Genomic DNA, 16,941 nt, shown 5'->3' with positions numbered 1-16,941 from the left:
CAGTAATTGTAAATCCCCATTGAGTCCTATCGGACTCAATGGGAATGAGGGCCACGGAAGCACCGGCACTGTTCATAACGGTGCCGGTCTTCCAAGAAACTCTGCGGGCGAGTGCTGTTCCGCAGAGTAGTTCTGTGCCGGTCCTGCAACAACCGTGCATGGTTATAATGAGGCCCATTGTATCTCCCCAGCACTCCACATAAGGTGGGGTGTGCTGGTTTCACCAAATAAAATGCAAAAGTGATCCAAAGATCCTTTCCACCCTTGGTAACTTGTAGTTCTCTCAAGGTTAGCCAGAAAAAGTTGAAAGTGTAGCCTCTATGGCAACCCAGCAACAACGGGCACTTATTGCCAAAAAGTTGACAAGGAGGATAACTTTTAAAAAACACTATGGAGAGTCTAAAAAATTACACCCATAAAAAGAGGAAAAGATTCTGTGAGTATGGAAAAAGGTTCCCACTCACAGAGGTATAAGGAAAAATAATCCACCAGTAAAGCACACACTTCTGGGGTTGATAGAGGTCAGGAGGATTTACCATTACTATGAAAATCCTACCTTACTAGGCAGTTAGGGACATTTTAGGATATACTTATTAATGAGTGCACATGTTAGTAATACCAAGTGATTTGAAATGTGTTTTTCGGTAGCTATGCCAATGAAAATGAAGTTGTCATTCAATTTGTAGTGAATGAAAGGTATTACATGCTTATTTGGTATGGGATTGTGTGGTGGTTTGTTGTATTCAATACTGTGTTGGTGTTGAGTGGATGCTTTATTTATATGTATGGTGTTTATGATTTTATTATGCATTTTTAAGCGGATTTATGTACACCGTCAGCAATTTTGATTGTATTTTTTGTAGAAAATGTGTTTTTATATCACTTATGTTTACAAGATGGGTTGGAGGTATACTGTACGCTATGTAGAGAAATGTTTTTAATAGTTTTCATAATTTCCTTACTGTTTTCAACAGTGGTGCCTGATCACCACCACTGTTGCATGGATGTAGGTGTGTTTCGATCTTGTGTACATGTGCAGGAGGTGGTCAGTCATAATGTAGAATGCAATAATGTCGACAGTCAAAATGTCGAAATTTTTTTTAGAAAACAATAATGTCAAAAAACAATGTCGAATTTTTTCTACATTTTTTCGAATTTTTTGAAAAAAAAATAAAATAAATATATATATAATTAAAATGTGTTGAGCATAAGGGCTGAGAGGGTGGTGGGGTGGCTGGGGGGTGTTGGGTGAGGGGGGTTGGGGGGGACCCCCCCTAGTAAATGATACTCTTCTTGTTTATGTATTTATTGATAGTGCTAATTGACATTTTTTTTTCTAAAAATTGACTTTTCATTATATGTATAGGTTTTCGACATTATTGTTTTCTACATTTTTTTTCCTACATTTTTGTAAGTCGAATTTTTTTTTTCTACATTATGACTATAAACCGTGAAGGAGTGTTGAAGTGGTGTGAGCTTGTTGTGTTTGTTGGCGCAGTGAATCACTTGGTGTGGCGTGGATGTTGTGGAGGATTCTGTTGTGGATGTAAGGTGTGCACATTGCTCGTGGAGAGCTGATGTTTTGGTGTGAAGTTGTGGACAAGGAGTGTTCTGGTTTTTGCTGCTGTTGGAGAAGCACCCGTAGTACAGTTGTGTTGTGTTGGTGCTGTTGTGTGGCACCTGTGGTGATGTTCTGATGTATGTGTGTATGCGTAGCACCAATAGTAGTTGACGTTGTTGTGCACCAGTAGTTTTGGGCGTTTAGGAGTTGTAGTAGGACGCTAGGACACGAGTAATGGGTAGGTGTCTTGTAGTTACTTTTGGTAGGACGTTCTTACCCCAGATATGTGTAGGTGTATTGTAGTTGTTGTGTGAGGTATTGACGCAGTTGGGTGTTTTGGAGTTGTAGTAGGATGTTCAGACAGCAGAAAGGAGTAGGTGTCTTGTAGATGCTTTAGGTAGGACGTTCTTACACCAGGTATGAGTAGGTGTATTGTAGTTTTTGCTGTGGGAGACTCAGACACCAGATATTAGTAGGTGTTCTGTGGTTAGTGCACTAGAGTTGAGTAGGAGTAGTTGAATAATTACATCTTTTATGATTTTGAGGGTTGCCTGAACATGGGAGTAGCTAACCTGTGTTTAGGTGGCTGGAGGAGCTACACGTTACATGGGTATCCTGAGTGCGTGTTTCAAGCATGCCACTTCCTTGCAGTGATGCTGTGTTCAGGGTGTTCTTTGTTTAGTTAGTGACTTTTATATGTCCTTTCTTGCTTTTGTGTTTCCCCTATGGAGATGATGTGGGTGTCTTGGTTGAGGTTAAACTGTGGTCGGGAGTTGGTTGAGGTTTTCTGGTGTGAGTATGTTGGTCGTGTGGTGTTCTCAGGACTGGTTTTGTAGTTGGGTGCATGACAGGAATTTGGTTGTGTATTGTGGGTTGCTCTGATTTCTTGAGCAAGGTGGTGCCCAGCAGTGGCAGTGCTGGTGTGTGGCAGACCCTGGTTGAAGGTGGTTAGGATTTTGATGGATGTGAATGTAGGTTTGGTGTCTGCTTGTGATGAGCAGGTGTTGCCCTTGTGTGGGCAGGTAGTGCTCGGGTGTGGTTGGCCCGAGGCCAGAGTCCCTGGCGTGGCTGGCTAGCGTGGGAGGTGCTATAGTTTTCTGTGTGCACGTTTTTCTGTTGCGTTTTGTTGGTATGTTCCAAACCAACCCAGTAGATCGTGGACTGCACAAAGCATGCAGATACATAAACGATTTATACTGAAAAACCCAGGCTTCATTCTCACTGATTATATCATCACCAAGACCTTTCCGTCAAAATATCCCCTTTGTTGGTAGCAATCCATTTGCAATTCATTTCGTTTTGGGATTGCAGCTCTAACCGAAGATGTGACTCGTAAAAAGCATTCCTGGGAAAATATCAGAGCCCACAGTGATCATTTTTCAATGAAATCAGCTGAAAGGAAAAGGGGCATGGTAAGTTCAGTCATGTGGACTCTGACGCTGGCTCCAGAGGTTTGTATAGATCAGGAACCTAAGAGTCAGCAGTGCCACATATGGCTCAAAGAACACTCCAACTACCAGAGACAGTTCAAGGGTTTTTACAAATTTCTTTGGCTGGGAGCTATGGCCTCTCTCATCTGAATGCAGCATCCCACCTCCCCCAAGCACATGAGTCCCTAGTCCCTAGGTTAGCAGATAGCATTTATTAACCCCTATGATCCAAGTTCCAAATAGTTGTCTGGGGTAACTGAAAGGCAGTCACCTTCTCTATCTAAACTCCCTCCAGGAATGGCTACAATATTCCTATACTATCAATGTCATTAGTGTCTAAAAGGATTAGAGGCTGGCTTTCAGACACACTTCCCGATTCGGTCTCCTTCCTCTCACACCCAGATGTTCTGCTCCCTGCCTGACTGCTGCTCTCTTGCTACTCCCCTGTGCCCAACGCTACCCACCTTATCTCCCTCTTCTCCCTAAGTCTTCCTCCTCTGCCCCTTCAATGTCTCCCTCTCCCTCCTTCAACTGCCTCCACCCCTTTCAGAGTTCTCGCTCCTCCTCCACAATAATACTCCCTTCTCCACAGTTATACTCCCTCTTCCACATTACTACTACTACTGCCACCAGCCCAGCCCATCCATCCCACCCTCTTCAAAGTCACTTTTCTTTCACTCTAGCACTCACTTTTCACACACTCTCTAAACTCCCTCTAATGCACTCTCTCACTACCTGTTCACAGACATTCAGCACACAGTACTACTTGTTCTCAACAACCAATACCTCACCTTTTCTCCAATTCGCCTCCACATTCCAATCCATCGTCTTTCCTCCCTGCTGTTCTCTTGGTCTGCCACCTCCTTCTGTGAAATCACCTGAACAACCCACAACTGTTTGTTTTTGCCCCCTGTATCTTTCCTCTACTTCTCACATTTGTAACTGGCCCTGGTCAATCTAGTTCTGTGTTCTCTGCCCAAGAGATGTTACAATCATGTGGGTTAAGCCTCGCTCCTTTTTCTCTGCATGGGGCTGCCATGCTGTAACAATGATGGCCCGCAATGCAAAGTGCCCCGGTTCGTTTAATGGGGCAGTGGTGCTGTCACCTCCAAGGTAAGTGAAGATTTACTGCCACTACGTGAGAAGTCCTTGGTGGAATATATCTGGTGCAGCGGTTTGGCCACTGTGTGTGCTAGCTGAGTAGAGGTGTGTCGCAGCTCGGGCAGTCTCCAAGCTCTCACATTCTTCTTACTTTGGCTTTCTTTCTTACTATTGGCTCTGTGGCTCAGATGGCTGCAGAATGGTAGCGCAGGGTGCTGAAGGGTTGCACTCCTGCGGGTGGTCTCTCCATACGGCTGCTGCCTCACCTTTGGCTCTAGGAAAGAAAACTTGGCCAGCATTTTCTTGAAGGGGTATGGTGGGGATGCAAGTTGTTACTGCACATATATAAGCCAGCACTTGGGGAGGGGGACAGGAATTGGGGCCCGTTTAATGGCCAACTGTCACGATCCCTACCCATCACCACCTCGGAGACAACAGCCCCTTGACAGCAGTAAGTCAACCCCCCCACCCCACAAAAGACTCCATGGGTCTTAAAGACCCATCAGCACAGGACATGGAGTCGGTCCTGGTGCCTTTGGCGCCAGGCTCATTATTCAAACTGAAGCAAACACCACACTTGGGACCTTGATCCAACATGGAGGTCCTTATTCCAACTCAGCCCAAGAACTGAACTTGGCAGTCTAGTGTTTTGTGTGTGGTCGATCTGCTGGCTATATAAGCCACACCCAAACTAGGATTCACGCTTAGCGTTATTCTGCACTCCTGCAGCGTAGCGCTCACTGTGTCCAGCTCCAGCACCTCAGCTTCATCTGGAGGCCTTTCTCTGGAGTCTTCGACCTTGATCCCATCGGGAACCTGCAAGAACAATAACAGCATTAAAGGAAGCTTACCTGTGATCCATCCGCACTTCCTCAGCACTCGGCGGTCTCACCATCCCCGGAGTGCTTCACTGCCTGCAAGAACAAAGAACAGCATTACCAACAAACGCATATCTGTGAGTAGCGGTTCCTACGTTTCTACGCACTTCCATCAGCGCTCTATGGTTTCTACATCTCTGGAGCGCTCCACGACTGCAAAACAAAAGGACAACAGATTAATAACCCGCACTCAGCAAGCAACGGGTTCTACATAGCGTGACGCTTCCTGCAAAGGTAACTTGCTAAAGACACCCGAATCCACTCACCTGAATAACCGGACGTTGGGTTCTTCACTCCGGTTCGTCAGCGCACTGCATCCTGAGGAGAGAAAGGGAGAAAAGGCAGGTTAGCAACTATAGGCCTCATTCCGAGTATGGCGTTAAGGGATAGCGGCCACCGGTAACGAGACCGGTGGCGGTGATCCCTTACCGCCATACTCCGAGTTCCCTTTGCGCCCTCGCCCTTAACGCCTGCTTTGAGCAGGTGTTAAAGTCGAGGGCGCAAAGGGGCCTCCAAGCCAATAATGGTGACCGTAATGAACGGTCACCGTTATTTGCATCTTCCCCATTCCCATTGAGCCCTATGGGGGCTCATTTGGGAATGGGGAAGAGCCTTGGTGAATGGGGAATTACCGCCCCGCCAACCTTGGAATGGGGCGGTAATTCCGCCATCCACCAAGGCGCTGCCGGTCCGGGTACGGCGTCAACCAAGGCGTTAATAGCGCCATTGGTTAGCGCCGTACTCGGAATGAGGCCCTAAGTCCATTAAGCGACGCTGCTCTTTGTGCTAAACCACTTAGCACAGCATTATCATCCGGCGCAGCAGCTCCGCCATCAACACCACCGGTGGAAGACAGAAAGAGACTTAATTCAACATTGAAAAGACAGGTGGAGGAACTGAAATAAAAAGACTTACCTGAACATTATAAGCAGATAAACAGAGTTGGTGTCGCAGCCGGACTGGACCCGACACAAAGGGCACAGGACCAGTGAAGCAACTAGGCCCTCAGACAGCCCTCAACTATCACGCGCCCCTGCGCAGAGACGCAGGACGAAGAGCTCAACATACAAGGAAACAAGGTGAGGCAGAATCTCCAAGGGAAGGGGATTGATCGGTGGGAGGTGGGGGCCCCTATCACAGACTTGATACCTAACCTCCATTCTCCTGTCATAGGATCAGTCCACCAGCCAACACACAAACAAGCAGAAGGGGTCCAGGATAGTGCTCAGCCTCTCATCCGGTGCTGTGTGGCGCTCCCGTGGATACCAGGTGAGCGTAACACAACTTCCTCCTGTGATGTAAGACTGGCTCACGCTCCCACCCTGGTAGGCCTTCTACCCCAGGCTCAGAGGGGTTCCTCTCCTCCTGTGAAAGGTCATATAACTTACCTTGTCATAACGGTCAAGGCAAAATATACACTAGATTGGAAAATCTTGTGAATATATAGTTTGACAGTGGCACCTGGCCTCAGCAACGGTGGCAGATTGATATTCCGCTCAAGAGCAGATCGGATTCTGTGAGTTGGCGCCCTTTGCGAATAGCTGAATAGAGGTGGCAGGGATGCTGGGCTTCAGGATGCTTGAGGAAGAAATAAAGCTGTAGGGAACAATAAAACTTCAATCCAATGGCACGACTGCATAAGGGAGAGCCAGAGAAGATTTAATTAAGCTATCCGAATTATGGTAAAGGGACCCTGTATGATGCTGTTCGTATTCATAAGCTCAGCGGTATCTCCCAACCAAATAAATCGTACTTTTTGAGCCTAGAAATTTTACAAGCTTAACCCTCATATGTCCCTCAAAATTAAAACGCCACTGATCATTCTGCTCATGGTTTAAAAATAAAGTTTTAGCACATCCAAATAATGGAAGACAATACCCAGGCAACTCTGCAAAAAAAGACTACAACCTGGCCTTCATAAATTCCTCAAAACCTGGCTATTCATGAAACCAAAACTCTAACCAGCATGGACTCCCACCCTCAAAGATGAAACCATCATGGTCATAACAACAACAGGACTCCTCATAAAAACAGACTTAACAATACCAGTCGGTTCAGCTTATTCAGTCCAAACATGACTCCACAAGAAGCATCCCTAATAACCTTGCCAAAACCAAGTATCCTGCTCAACTTTCTATCCACTAGCCCCTCTACATTTCAGACAAGGATCCCCAAGCAAATTGCAGCCTTGAACCTGCTAACATCGCCCTATCACTTTAACCAACCACTGCAGAGCCAGTTGGGCATAGCTGAATGTTCACAACTTCTTTAGCTCTTTCACACACCCACCACCTCCCAACTCATACTCTCAGACCAGTGGCTCGCCTGGTTATACCCTCCTTGGAAGCCAATAGATCTTGGGGCCTCCCCTCCGGATAGTAAATATCTGAGCATCATTACCACATTTAGCAAAACCATATGAGTAAATTGGACCAGGGCACCTCTGGTTTCGTACCTGCCTATGTACTGATCACACTAATCCTCCCATTGCTCCTTTTTCTTTCCAGAACCATGAAACACAGGGATGCCAAAATGGCAGAAGTGCACAATAAACAACCACTTCAGATTACGTTAGATCCAGAGAAGGAGGCAAAAACAAATTGTCCAAATACAAATTCTGTGGTAGCAACCAGGTTACTTGCCACATGATACCACTGCATCTTTTCCACACATGGGAACGCTAGGATGTGGACAGAAGTGCAATGGGAAGGACTACCAGATTGGAATGTGAGCATTGCACTGGAGTAGTATGTATGTCTCTCACTTGCAATTCAAATCAGGTCTGATGTTTTGCAGTATGGAATCTATTGAACTAATGACCAACGTATGAAAAGCCTCATGGTGTTTTAGACAGTTACTTTAGGAATGTCAGTGTCTGGGCTGTTTCACAAATATCATTTGGAAAGAATTAACCAGAGGCTCAGGGGTGGTTGTTCTATAGTTGAGAAGCTTGCGCTAATGTCATAGAAATAATATTCCCCTGTACAAACCTTTCCTGAATGAAGCAATGTTCTTAATTGCGAACACGTGGGTTTCAAAACATTATTGGGATGATAGTTTGTTGGGATCTTCAGTGGTGGTATGCAATTACAAAAAAGACCAATAATTGAACACCTGCACAAATAAAATCTACACGTGTCAAATAAGGTCTTTATGACAAAAGAAACAGTCTCATTTACCAGTCTGTACTGCTGTAGTGTCTGTGCTTCCCTCTGTAACCAGGCCTCCAAAGACGCCTGCCTCTGCTGCAAGGTTGCTTCTCTTGACACGCGTTCCTGAGGACTCAGCTGGGGCAGCTGGGAAAATTGGGCTGCAGGAAACAAAAAATAGGCCATTTCATTTTAGATGCAATGCAAAACCTAATTTTACATCAAATCATCTTTTAGCACAAAATGCAAAGCAATACATGTTTCAATATAAAAACTGAAAATAGTACAACAACAACAAAATGAATTACTGCAAAGCACATTCTTTCAGATAAAATGTGCAGTAGGTGGGTGAAAATAGAGGGACAGTAATTAATGAATTGGAAGGTAATTTGATAAATATATTATTTGCTTGAAAGCCATTCCCAACTGCAAAAAACAAAATTAAGACAATCAAGATTTCGACCACCTTATATTACTGAGACAGCTCTCGCAGATTTACAGTCTCACATGCTGGAAATCATGGACGAGGGGAAATTTGGGTTGTTGGTCTTGTTAGACCTATCAGCAGCCTTCGATTTGGGAGACAACAAACGCCTATTACACTCTTAATCCCATCTTGGACACTGCTCGAAGAGGGTGTCGATTGGTTCCATTCCTTTCTTGCAAAACTGAGTCGAGAATTCAGTGGGGACCTGCTTCTTCATAACCGTCTCTAATCGCATGTGGGGTCCCGCAGGAAGCGGGTCTGTCGCCCGTTATGTTCTATCTGTACATCATGTCACTATGCTCACTTCTGGAGGACCTAGGGGTGTTATTCACAAACTACGCCGACGACACCCAGTTGATTCTGGAAATTAGTGGTAATTACAGCTCTGATTGCGCCATCTTAGCTAATGTATATGAAAAGATTGAATTATGGATGTCTAAAAACTGTCTATGCCTGAACGGCAGTAAAACTGAGCTGCTTACCTTTGAATCCCAGCAGGCCATGGAGAAACCAAGAACGAAGTATAAAAGTTTCACATTGGAAATAGCATCACCCAAGTACAAAACAAAGTGAAAACCTTAGGCGTTCAGTTTGAGGCATCACTTAATGCAGATGCATTTATCAGCCCCATGAGAACATTGCGCTCTTCCTATCAAATGCAGGTGTCTTTCCCAGCTTTCAAACAAGCTAATGGCCTAGGACGATCCTTTCCAGTAAAAGCAGCTAGCCTGTGGAACTCGTTATCTTCCGCTCTTAGACTCGAAGGCAAGCTCAAAGTCTTTCCGCAAAAGTATCAAAACCCACCTCTTCAATTAATGAGGTAAAAACCCCCTGAAATTCCCCCACCAGATCCGACTGTCCTGTCTTTGTTTCTTTGTACCTAATGTGTAATTGTTGCGCCCTGATGCCTGTGGGCTTTCGGTGCAGTATACAAATAAAGAGTTCTCCTGATACTATCAAGTCCAGGATTGAATGTCCAAGTTTCAATACAAAAATGTCACCCAGCTTTCCATTTAGAATTACAACAAGGTCCTTGTCAAGTGTTCAAAAACAGTCTTCGCTTTATCCCTTCTCCTGGGAGATCTCCGGACCTGGATAGGTCGGTATTCACAATTATGACAAAGTTCTCACTTAGTCCTTGTTAAAGAAAGGACGTTCCCAGCCTCGGGTAGGCTTTGGACTTGGTTGGTGCTGGTTGATGCTTCATTTCTTACACTCTCTCATGGGATAACTGGTTCTTCAGCCCTAAGTGGGCTACTGGCCTGCTCAGGCCTACTGGTTACCTTTATTCTTTTGTCACCTTCTGATTCATATGTACAGACATGCATGGATGGGCTATGAGCCTGTTGAGCCCTGTTTGATCACCTGTTTCTCTCAACCCTTCATGGGTTATTTGTGTGGTTAGCTGGATCTGGGCCATGGGCCTGCTTATCTCAATGTGTTGGCTTGCTTTTCTTGATCCCTCCCGGGGTATTTGTGTGCTCAGCCCTGCATAGGCTATGGGTCTGCTCAGCCTGGTATGCCACCTTACGTTTCTTGACCCCTCCTGTAGTTGGGCTCTCAGCCCAATTAGGGCTTGTAGCATTGTCAGCCTTCTTTTTGTCCGTCTCTTCTCTCCTTTGTGAGATTCTGGAAATTAGTCCTGTGTGGGCTTTTTTTAAGCTTGTTTGCCCCATCGTGGATTATGCCGATGCTTGGCCCGGTTTGGGCTTTGCTGTGGCTTCACTGCTCACCTTTGATGTGAGGTCGCATACCTCTGTCCCAGCGGCGGTGCTCTTCTGGAGCTTTGGCAACTCTGGCGAGTGGACCTGGAATCCCTTCTTGGGCAGTCCTTGTCCCCAGTGGGAGGTCAACCCCAGTGGGATCCTGCTTGCCCTGTCCCCTAGTGAGGGTATTGCGTAGCAGGCTCACCTCCCTAGTTCCAAAGTGGATGGCTCTCCCTTGGGGAAAAGGGACAAACTCCCTGGATTCGTCACAACTCCTTGCTAGACATTGCCCGTCTCAGTTTGGTTTTTCATTATCTTTCCAAGTCTTGCTAGTCTGTTCTTTTTAGGTTCATATACTTTGTGGTTTCTTAGCACCTTTCTCAGGCTTTAGGGTACTTATGAACATCTGAACATCGCTCTTAGATTGCACACTTCTTCCTGGACTAGCATCCCTCTTAGGATCGAGATGATTTCTAAAATATCAAAACCACTCTGTTTTCATGGTACTTGGGGCCTCTGAGGTTACAAAAAGATTTTCAGGGTTTAGCAGGTTTGATGCCCTGCTCAGTATTCTCTGAATGGTCTACCAGCATCAGCCTCACAGATGTGGTCAACATAAGCCTCTCTACAACTCCTCCTGCTCCAGAAAGCTACTGATTCGCCTTCAACAATCCTGTTCTTTTTAAAACTCTTGCTCTTTCTCTCGTGTGATGAGTAAGGAGCTTTCCTACACTTTCTATTAAATGACATTGGTTCTATTTGAGCTCTGTCCTTTTCTCATCATCCCGTTTTCTGGCACTTGTCAAATGATAGTGGAAGGTCGGTTGCTATAAACCAGGTCAGCCATTTTGGATTCTGTCATTTACACTTTGTTTGTGGACGTGACCACATAGAGCTGCTGCATCATTGAGAATGTCAACATGGTGCCACTTTCTGGGTAACTCACCATTGTATTGTCGGTGGTTAAGTTACTTCCTTACACAGGGACTGGGCACTGGTACTAAAGGTACGTATACTCGGAGCTCACATGCTTCCTCTTGCATATGTGAGAAGGCTATCAAGTGATTTCTTCTTGGAATTCTGAGGCTTGTAGTTTTCCTACTTTTACAATAGGAAAGAAAACACTACAAGTCCCAAATTCATAAGCAACAACATGGCTGGATGGCCTTCTCGTGCATGGCCAGGGGAAACTTGAGAGCTCTTTATATCTGGTTCCAAGCATGCATGACCTAGCTCATGCACATCTCCACTAGCGGTGGGGCAGCTTAAGGATCCTTGGGTAGAGTCGATCCACACCTGAGCCAGGTGACTGGCTTGCTTTTAAGATCCAAACCGGGGCAGAGCCAGGTTAAGACTCATGCCAGACATCCTGGCTCTCCATCCCATAATTTCTCCCCTCACCACAAAAACCATAACTGACTTCCTGACTCTCCAACTTTCCAAGCAAAACCCATAGTTGGTGACAACTTGGCAGATAGGCAAATCATTTAATTCTACTGAGCCCTAAGTGTTTAGCCCTAGTTTTACTTGCCCTGGCGGTTTGGCCATTTCCTCTAGGCCATGATGGGACCACTCTCTACTCCTTATGCCCAACACCAGCAGCAACAGGAGGTGTGCTAGGCAACCTGCAAGCAAGAAAAGATGTTACTCCCTATCCTAAACAACAGGAGATGGGGTACCCGCTGAGTTTCTAACCATACCCCTCTCTTAGTACATACATACACATATATATATATATATATATATATATAACTAAACCACATCAGCAAATACATATATACACATATATATATATTTATTTTATACAGGGGTGTGGCTGCTGAAGCCAACCTCACCAAATGGCCCATCAGTTCTTTCTGGGCCCATTCAACAGTATCTTTAAGAGCAATGTTACTGTTGGTGGGGCGTGCCCCTTGCTGCTGCCGTGTTCCTGGTTGGGCGGTCCTGATATCCGGGTCACCATATCTACTCAGCTTAGGGTTTCTCCTTCTTCTGCCCCACCCCAACTGTCCCAGGGACAGGCTATTCCGCTATGCAGGGCCCCTCGGTTCGAGGACCACCCCACACACATGGCCCAGGGCATGATCTTTGAGAGCCACCCGGCCTAGCCCCCAGGTGGACCAATATGCCCTCAGGCCCTGCGAGTGTCATGTCTACATCGGGCACGCAGCTCACACCTCACATATGTGGCAGGTTTTGCAAAATCATCTTTGCCCCAGGGGCACGCTTAAGGTCACAGCTTCCCAGTAAGCATATTTTCCTGCCTTCTCTCTCTCTGCCCGCATCTGCTATTCTTTAACTTTGTTCCTGCCTGTTTCAGTTCTCTCCCCTGCCTGGTCCATTCCTTTGGACAAGGGAAGCCTGCTCATTCTTTTCCTTCGTGAAAGTTGCATCCAGCCCCATGTTGGGTGCAGATGGTACTGTCCAAATCCAGAGAACATGTACAACAAAACATATACACCGTCACAAATAAACAACTTTATTTCTAACCTGGTATCTGTTTCTTATTTCTCTACAATCCCTCAGGTGGGTGAGCAATATAACCCACAAATTCACACATTTTAGTTAAGAGCTAAAACCGTGATTTTAGCCCAGTCTGCACTTAGACACTTGACCAAATTTCTTTGGTATAATTGTGTGTTAAGACATGGTTTAAATTGCTTAAATAATGCTCTGTTTCACGGTTTCAGAGAGTACAGATTACTTGAAAACAGTTTACAAACAAACCACATTATAAAAACCTGACAAAAATATATGTAAACCCATACATTGTGCAAAAAGCAAAACAGGTATGGTTGTATCTTTTTCCCCATACTGAAATGAACTCTGTAAATACCAGAAAGCAAAGTATTTTCAGCCTAAACATTCTTCTCTGTGATTTCCAAATATACTTTAAATACACAAAACATAAAACAAAATTGTGTGACAAAACCGAAAGGTGCTCGAGCTAGTTGGACTGTGCTCTTCAGGTTTGTCATTTCTAAAAATTAACCACTTATTTGTAGCATTGATTGCGTATTTAATATCTTCGTCACCACCAGTGCCCACAAATTAGAGATTGTAATTATGTTTTCCAGGAACTGTCATGCAGTTTAATATGCATGATAAGAAAATGAACACTTTTTGCGTGGGAAACCAGAAAAAGTCATAGAAGTAATCTAGACAATTTAAAAAAAGAGGGAGGGGTTGTTTTGGGAACCAGTTATCACCGAAAAAAGGTCAGATATTTAAGGTGTGCTATTAAGTCCCATGTCTGGGGTCCAGCAAAGTGGTGACTCAGGGTTCCGAGTGCCATCCCAACCCAGCGGATGCTGGGCCCAGGTGTGGTATGGGAAGGAACCCTGTGTCACCTCATTATGGTCCCCGTCACAAGGCAGGGAACAAATCACACTGCCGGACCACAGGCCAGTCTTGGGGTCTTAGAAATAGAAATTCCTCACACGCCTAACCCAGGAGAGCAGGACAGTCCTGAAAGCTTGCTCCCCCCACCCCCCCAACACAAAACTCCTTGTGTGACCCAGGTGGATTATTGCACCCCCTCCTCAACTGAGGTAGCCTGAAGTTCTCTCTGAGCAGACACAAAAGTATAAAATGGAAAAAGGGAAACTTCTGCTTTAAGGGAAAAGGTTTCTCGGACTCAAGACAGTGGGAGCAATTGTGTGGATACTACTTCTTCTTTCCCATTACATCAAAGGAATTCCAAAGAGTTTGTGGGACCCACGTGATCTTTGTGGTTCTGCAACACAATGTTGCCTGTTCCAAACTCCCTACAGTTCTGGGCAAATTTCAGAAGCATTCTTCTTCCCCAGCTGAAGATTCTCGTGTCAGGATTACAATGTTACTATTTCCTCGCAGGGCCAGTGAAATGGAGTATTCCACAAGCTTCACCAGTGTGTCCTCAGCAGCTAAATCACAGCCTGGAATCATATCATTGTAGAGCTCAGCGACTAGGAAGGTCAGGGGAGAAAGATTGTATCCCAAGATGGTGGACAGGCCACTTGTAAAGGTGGCAACAACAGACAGAGAGAAAAAGAGGAGGTGGTGAGAGTTAAATTAAAAGGAGGAGGTGACATGAGGAGGAAGACGGTTGAAAGAAGAAGGGATAATATGGGGACGGCAGAATGAAATACAAGAGAAGGTGGTGAAAACCAGCCCGCAGGAGGTGGTGGTGCGACAAGGAGAAAGAGGAGTTGGCATCATCAGAGAGTGGAAGTGACAGGGGGGAAGAGACCAAAATAGAAGAGGTGGAAGAAAACACCAAGAGGAGATGACAGGAAAGATCAAATAAAAGATGGTAGAGAGAAAGCTAGAGTAATGACGTAACGAAACGACATGAAGGCTAAGAGGAAAGAGAACACAAACCCTAAGAAAGAGCAGGCAATTAGCGGAAGGCCCAATTGGCCCTAGGCAAGACCAGATGGTGGGATGAGGAACGAGGCCTGGTCAGGGAAATTACTGTGCGATTAGTGACCTAAGGAAAGAGAAACCAGCAGGAAGACCAAGTATACCCCAGGGAACCCTCTCTAGCTCTCACTACCAGCTACATACATGATATGTGTAAGGGTGCAGAAGTAACACTCCGACACAGAGGGGTCATGGTGATTATTAGAAACATTTATTCAAGTGCAAAAAGGAAAAGAAAACCCCATCTCGCCCTAACTCTAAGAGGAGTTTCCCTGCCTCAACTGAAATAACTAGTGCCATAATGTCCAAAGCAAAAGTCCCAATGTCCAATGTCAGAATCCTAACTCTGTCCTTCACACTATCAACGAAAAAAGGATTTTTCTACCCCAAAAGGGACTGGCACCCTTCCCCTGGACAAAAGACAGTTCTGGAAACTTTAGACCTTGAAGCATTGGGGAATTTCTCCCTTCCATGGCCTTGTTCAGGCTTCTGGTAAAGTTCCACAATTGTTGGGGAAACCTCTGCCCTCTAGTTGGCCCTTCTCACGCTTCTTTTCTCTCTCTAGGTCCCCGACCCTGGTTGGCAGACATGGTTCCTTTTCACCAGGCACAGTTGAAAAAACAAAGGAGTTTGGATGAGTTTCCAAACTCGGGTGGGTCCTTGACCCTGGTTGGCAGACCTGGTTTCTTCCCACCAGACACTACGACGAAGAACAGCTTGGATGCACTCCCAAGCTTTGGCATGGCATACAGACTTGGCTTACTCGCCTGTCAAGTGCTGCATTAGTGTCGATCACTCTCACAGTTCTCTTTAGATGGGTGTGGGTCCCAGGCTCGCACTGCAGGTTTCCGCCAGTACTCTGCTGAACTTAGTTCACTGTTCTGCCAATTATTATTCTCTTTATATGGATGTGGGTCCCAGACTCCCACTGGGGCTACCACCAGTGCCCCGCTAAACTTGGTTCACTGTTCCGCCAGGTATTTTCCACCTGTTTAGGCTTTCTGAATGTCTTGACTTTTGATAGGGTCCCAGACCCATTCATGTAGCTCTAGGGGCTTACTTGCCCCGCTCGGATTGTCCCTGCCACTTATTAGCATATGTTGTTTTTTGGTTCTCGGGTCGTCCCGTCCCCTGCTTCCTTCTCTCGTCTCCAGAGGCTCTGCTGTGTCTGCTTCTTTCTTGTTGCCGTAGGACAGCCGTTCCTCCACGGCTGTCGACCTTTGGGGATGCCAGGAGCATCTTGCTTGCTGCGCTGTCCCTGCACACCGGACCAGCTTGACAGCGACGTTCCCCTTGATTGGCTCCCCGGTCTGCCTTTCTTCTTCCCTGAGCGTACTTCATCTCGCGGTTCCTCCAGGGTGGGCTTGACATTTTGATGAGTCGTCCTTTGCTTTTAACTCGGCTTCTTCCAATCGGCTGTCGAGAACCGCTAGAAAGGGCAAAGTGGTTCTGGTAGGTACTCTGTACTGCTCCGCGCCTCCTCCTCGTCCCAGTACTGATTGAGTTATGAAGTTGTATCTCACTCGTCATCTTCCTCGTCTCAGTACTCTCCATTTCTGTTTTACTATAGAAATACATGGCATAGGAGGGTTGGGGTGGAGAATAAGGAGGGGAAGGAAAGGTGGGGGTTGTGATGAATCCAATGGAGTCATCACAGATTCCCTGGCAGTAACGTCCTCCCATGTGGCCACAGGAAGGCAGCTGCTACCTGATCCTGACCATGGGGGCAGCTATGTCAGGGAGTATCACATTGGAGGATACAGCCGATGTCATGGCTTCAATGGACAAGACATGGCAGCTCCCATTTGCCCATGAAGAAAACCCCTTGATACCTTACTGTCATGTATCTATTCCCCTCTTTAGGGAAAATACAGAAACCTTTTCCCAAAACCCTTTACAGCAAATCTCCATCCTTGGTCTAAAAAGTAAAAGCTCCAAAAATACCTTTTCCAGTTCCAATTCCACTTCATATAGAACTGGCTTATCATTTAGCACCATTGCAAGTGATTTCCCAAATAATCTGCATCAGTTAACATCAATGGAATCCAATTCTCACAACCACCTATGTACTGGGACGAGGAGAAAGAAGGGAACGATGCAGAAGGAGCCTCAAGCTCCATGACGTGCTATTTCAGAAGGCACCTGGGTGCGGGAAATTTAAAGATGGAAAAGAAACTATTAGAGGCTGCTGTTTGGGAGAAAATGTTACATCTCTGAGGTGTGTG

The 16,941-nt window shown here is 45.8% G+C and overlaps 1 protein-coding gene across 9 annotated transcripts in view; it reads right to left on the bottom strand.

The window, feature by feature from the left end:
- Nucleotides 1-16,941, bottom strand: part of LOC138521540 (signal transducer and activator of transcription 5B) — a 1,967,228-nt gene that overhangs the window by 636,021 nt on the left and 1,314,266 nt on the right. For all 9 annotated transcript variants that reach the window (XM_069634461.1, XM_069634460.1, XM_069634455.1 and 6 more), the window contains one exon: nucleotides 8,150-8,280. In XM_069634461.1, coding sequence (XP_069490562.1) covers nucleotides 8,150-8,280 — 131 coding nt within the window. The remainder of the gene's footprint in view (nucleotides 1-8,149; nucleotides 8,281-16,941) is intronic.

Source organism: Ambystoma mexicanum, chromosome 13 (assembly GCF_040938575.1).
Source record: "Ambystoma mexicanum isolate Mex_15411 chromosome 13, UKY_AmexF1_1, whole genome shotgun sequence".
In the NCBI taxonomy this organism is placed as follows: domain Eukaryota; kingdom Metazoa; phylum Chordata; class Amphibia; order Caudata; family Ambystomatidae; genus Ambystoma; species Ambystoma mexicanum.
Note: the sequence above shows the minus strand (reverse complement) of the source record. Positions and strands in the feature narration are given on the sequence as shown.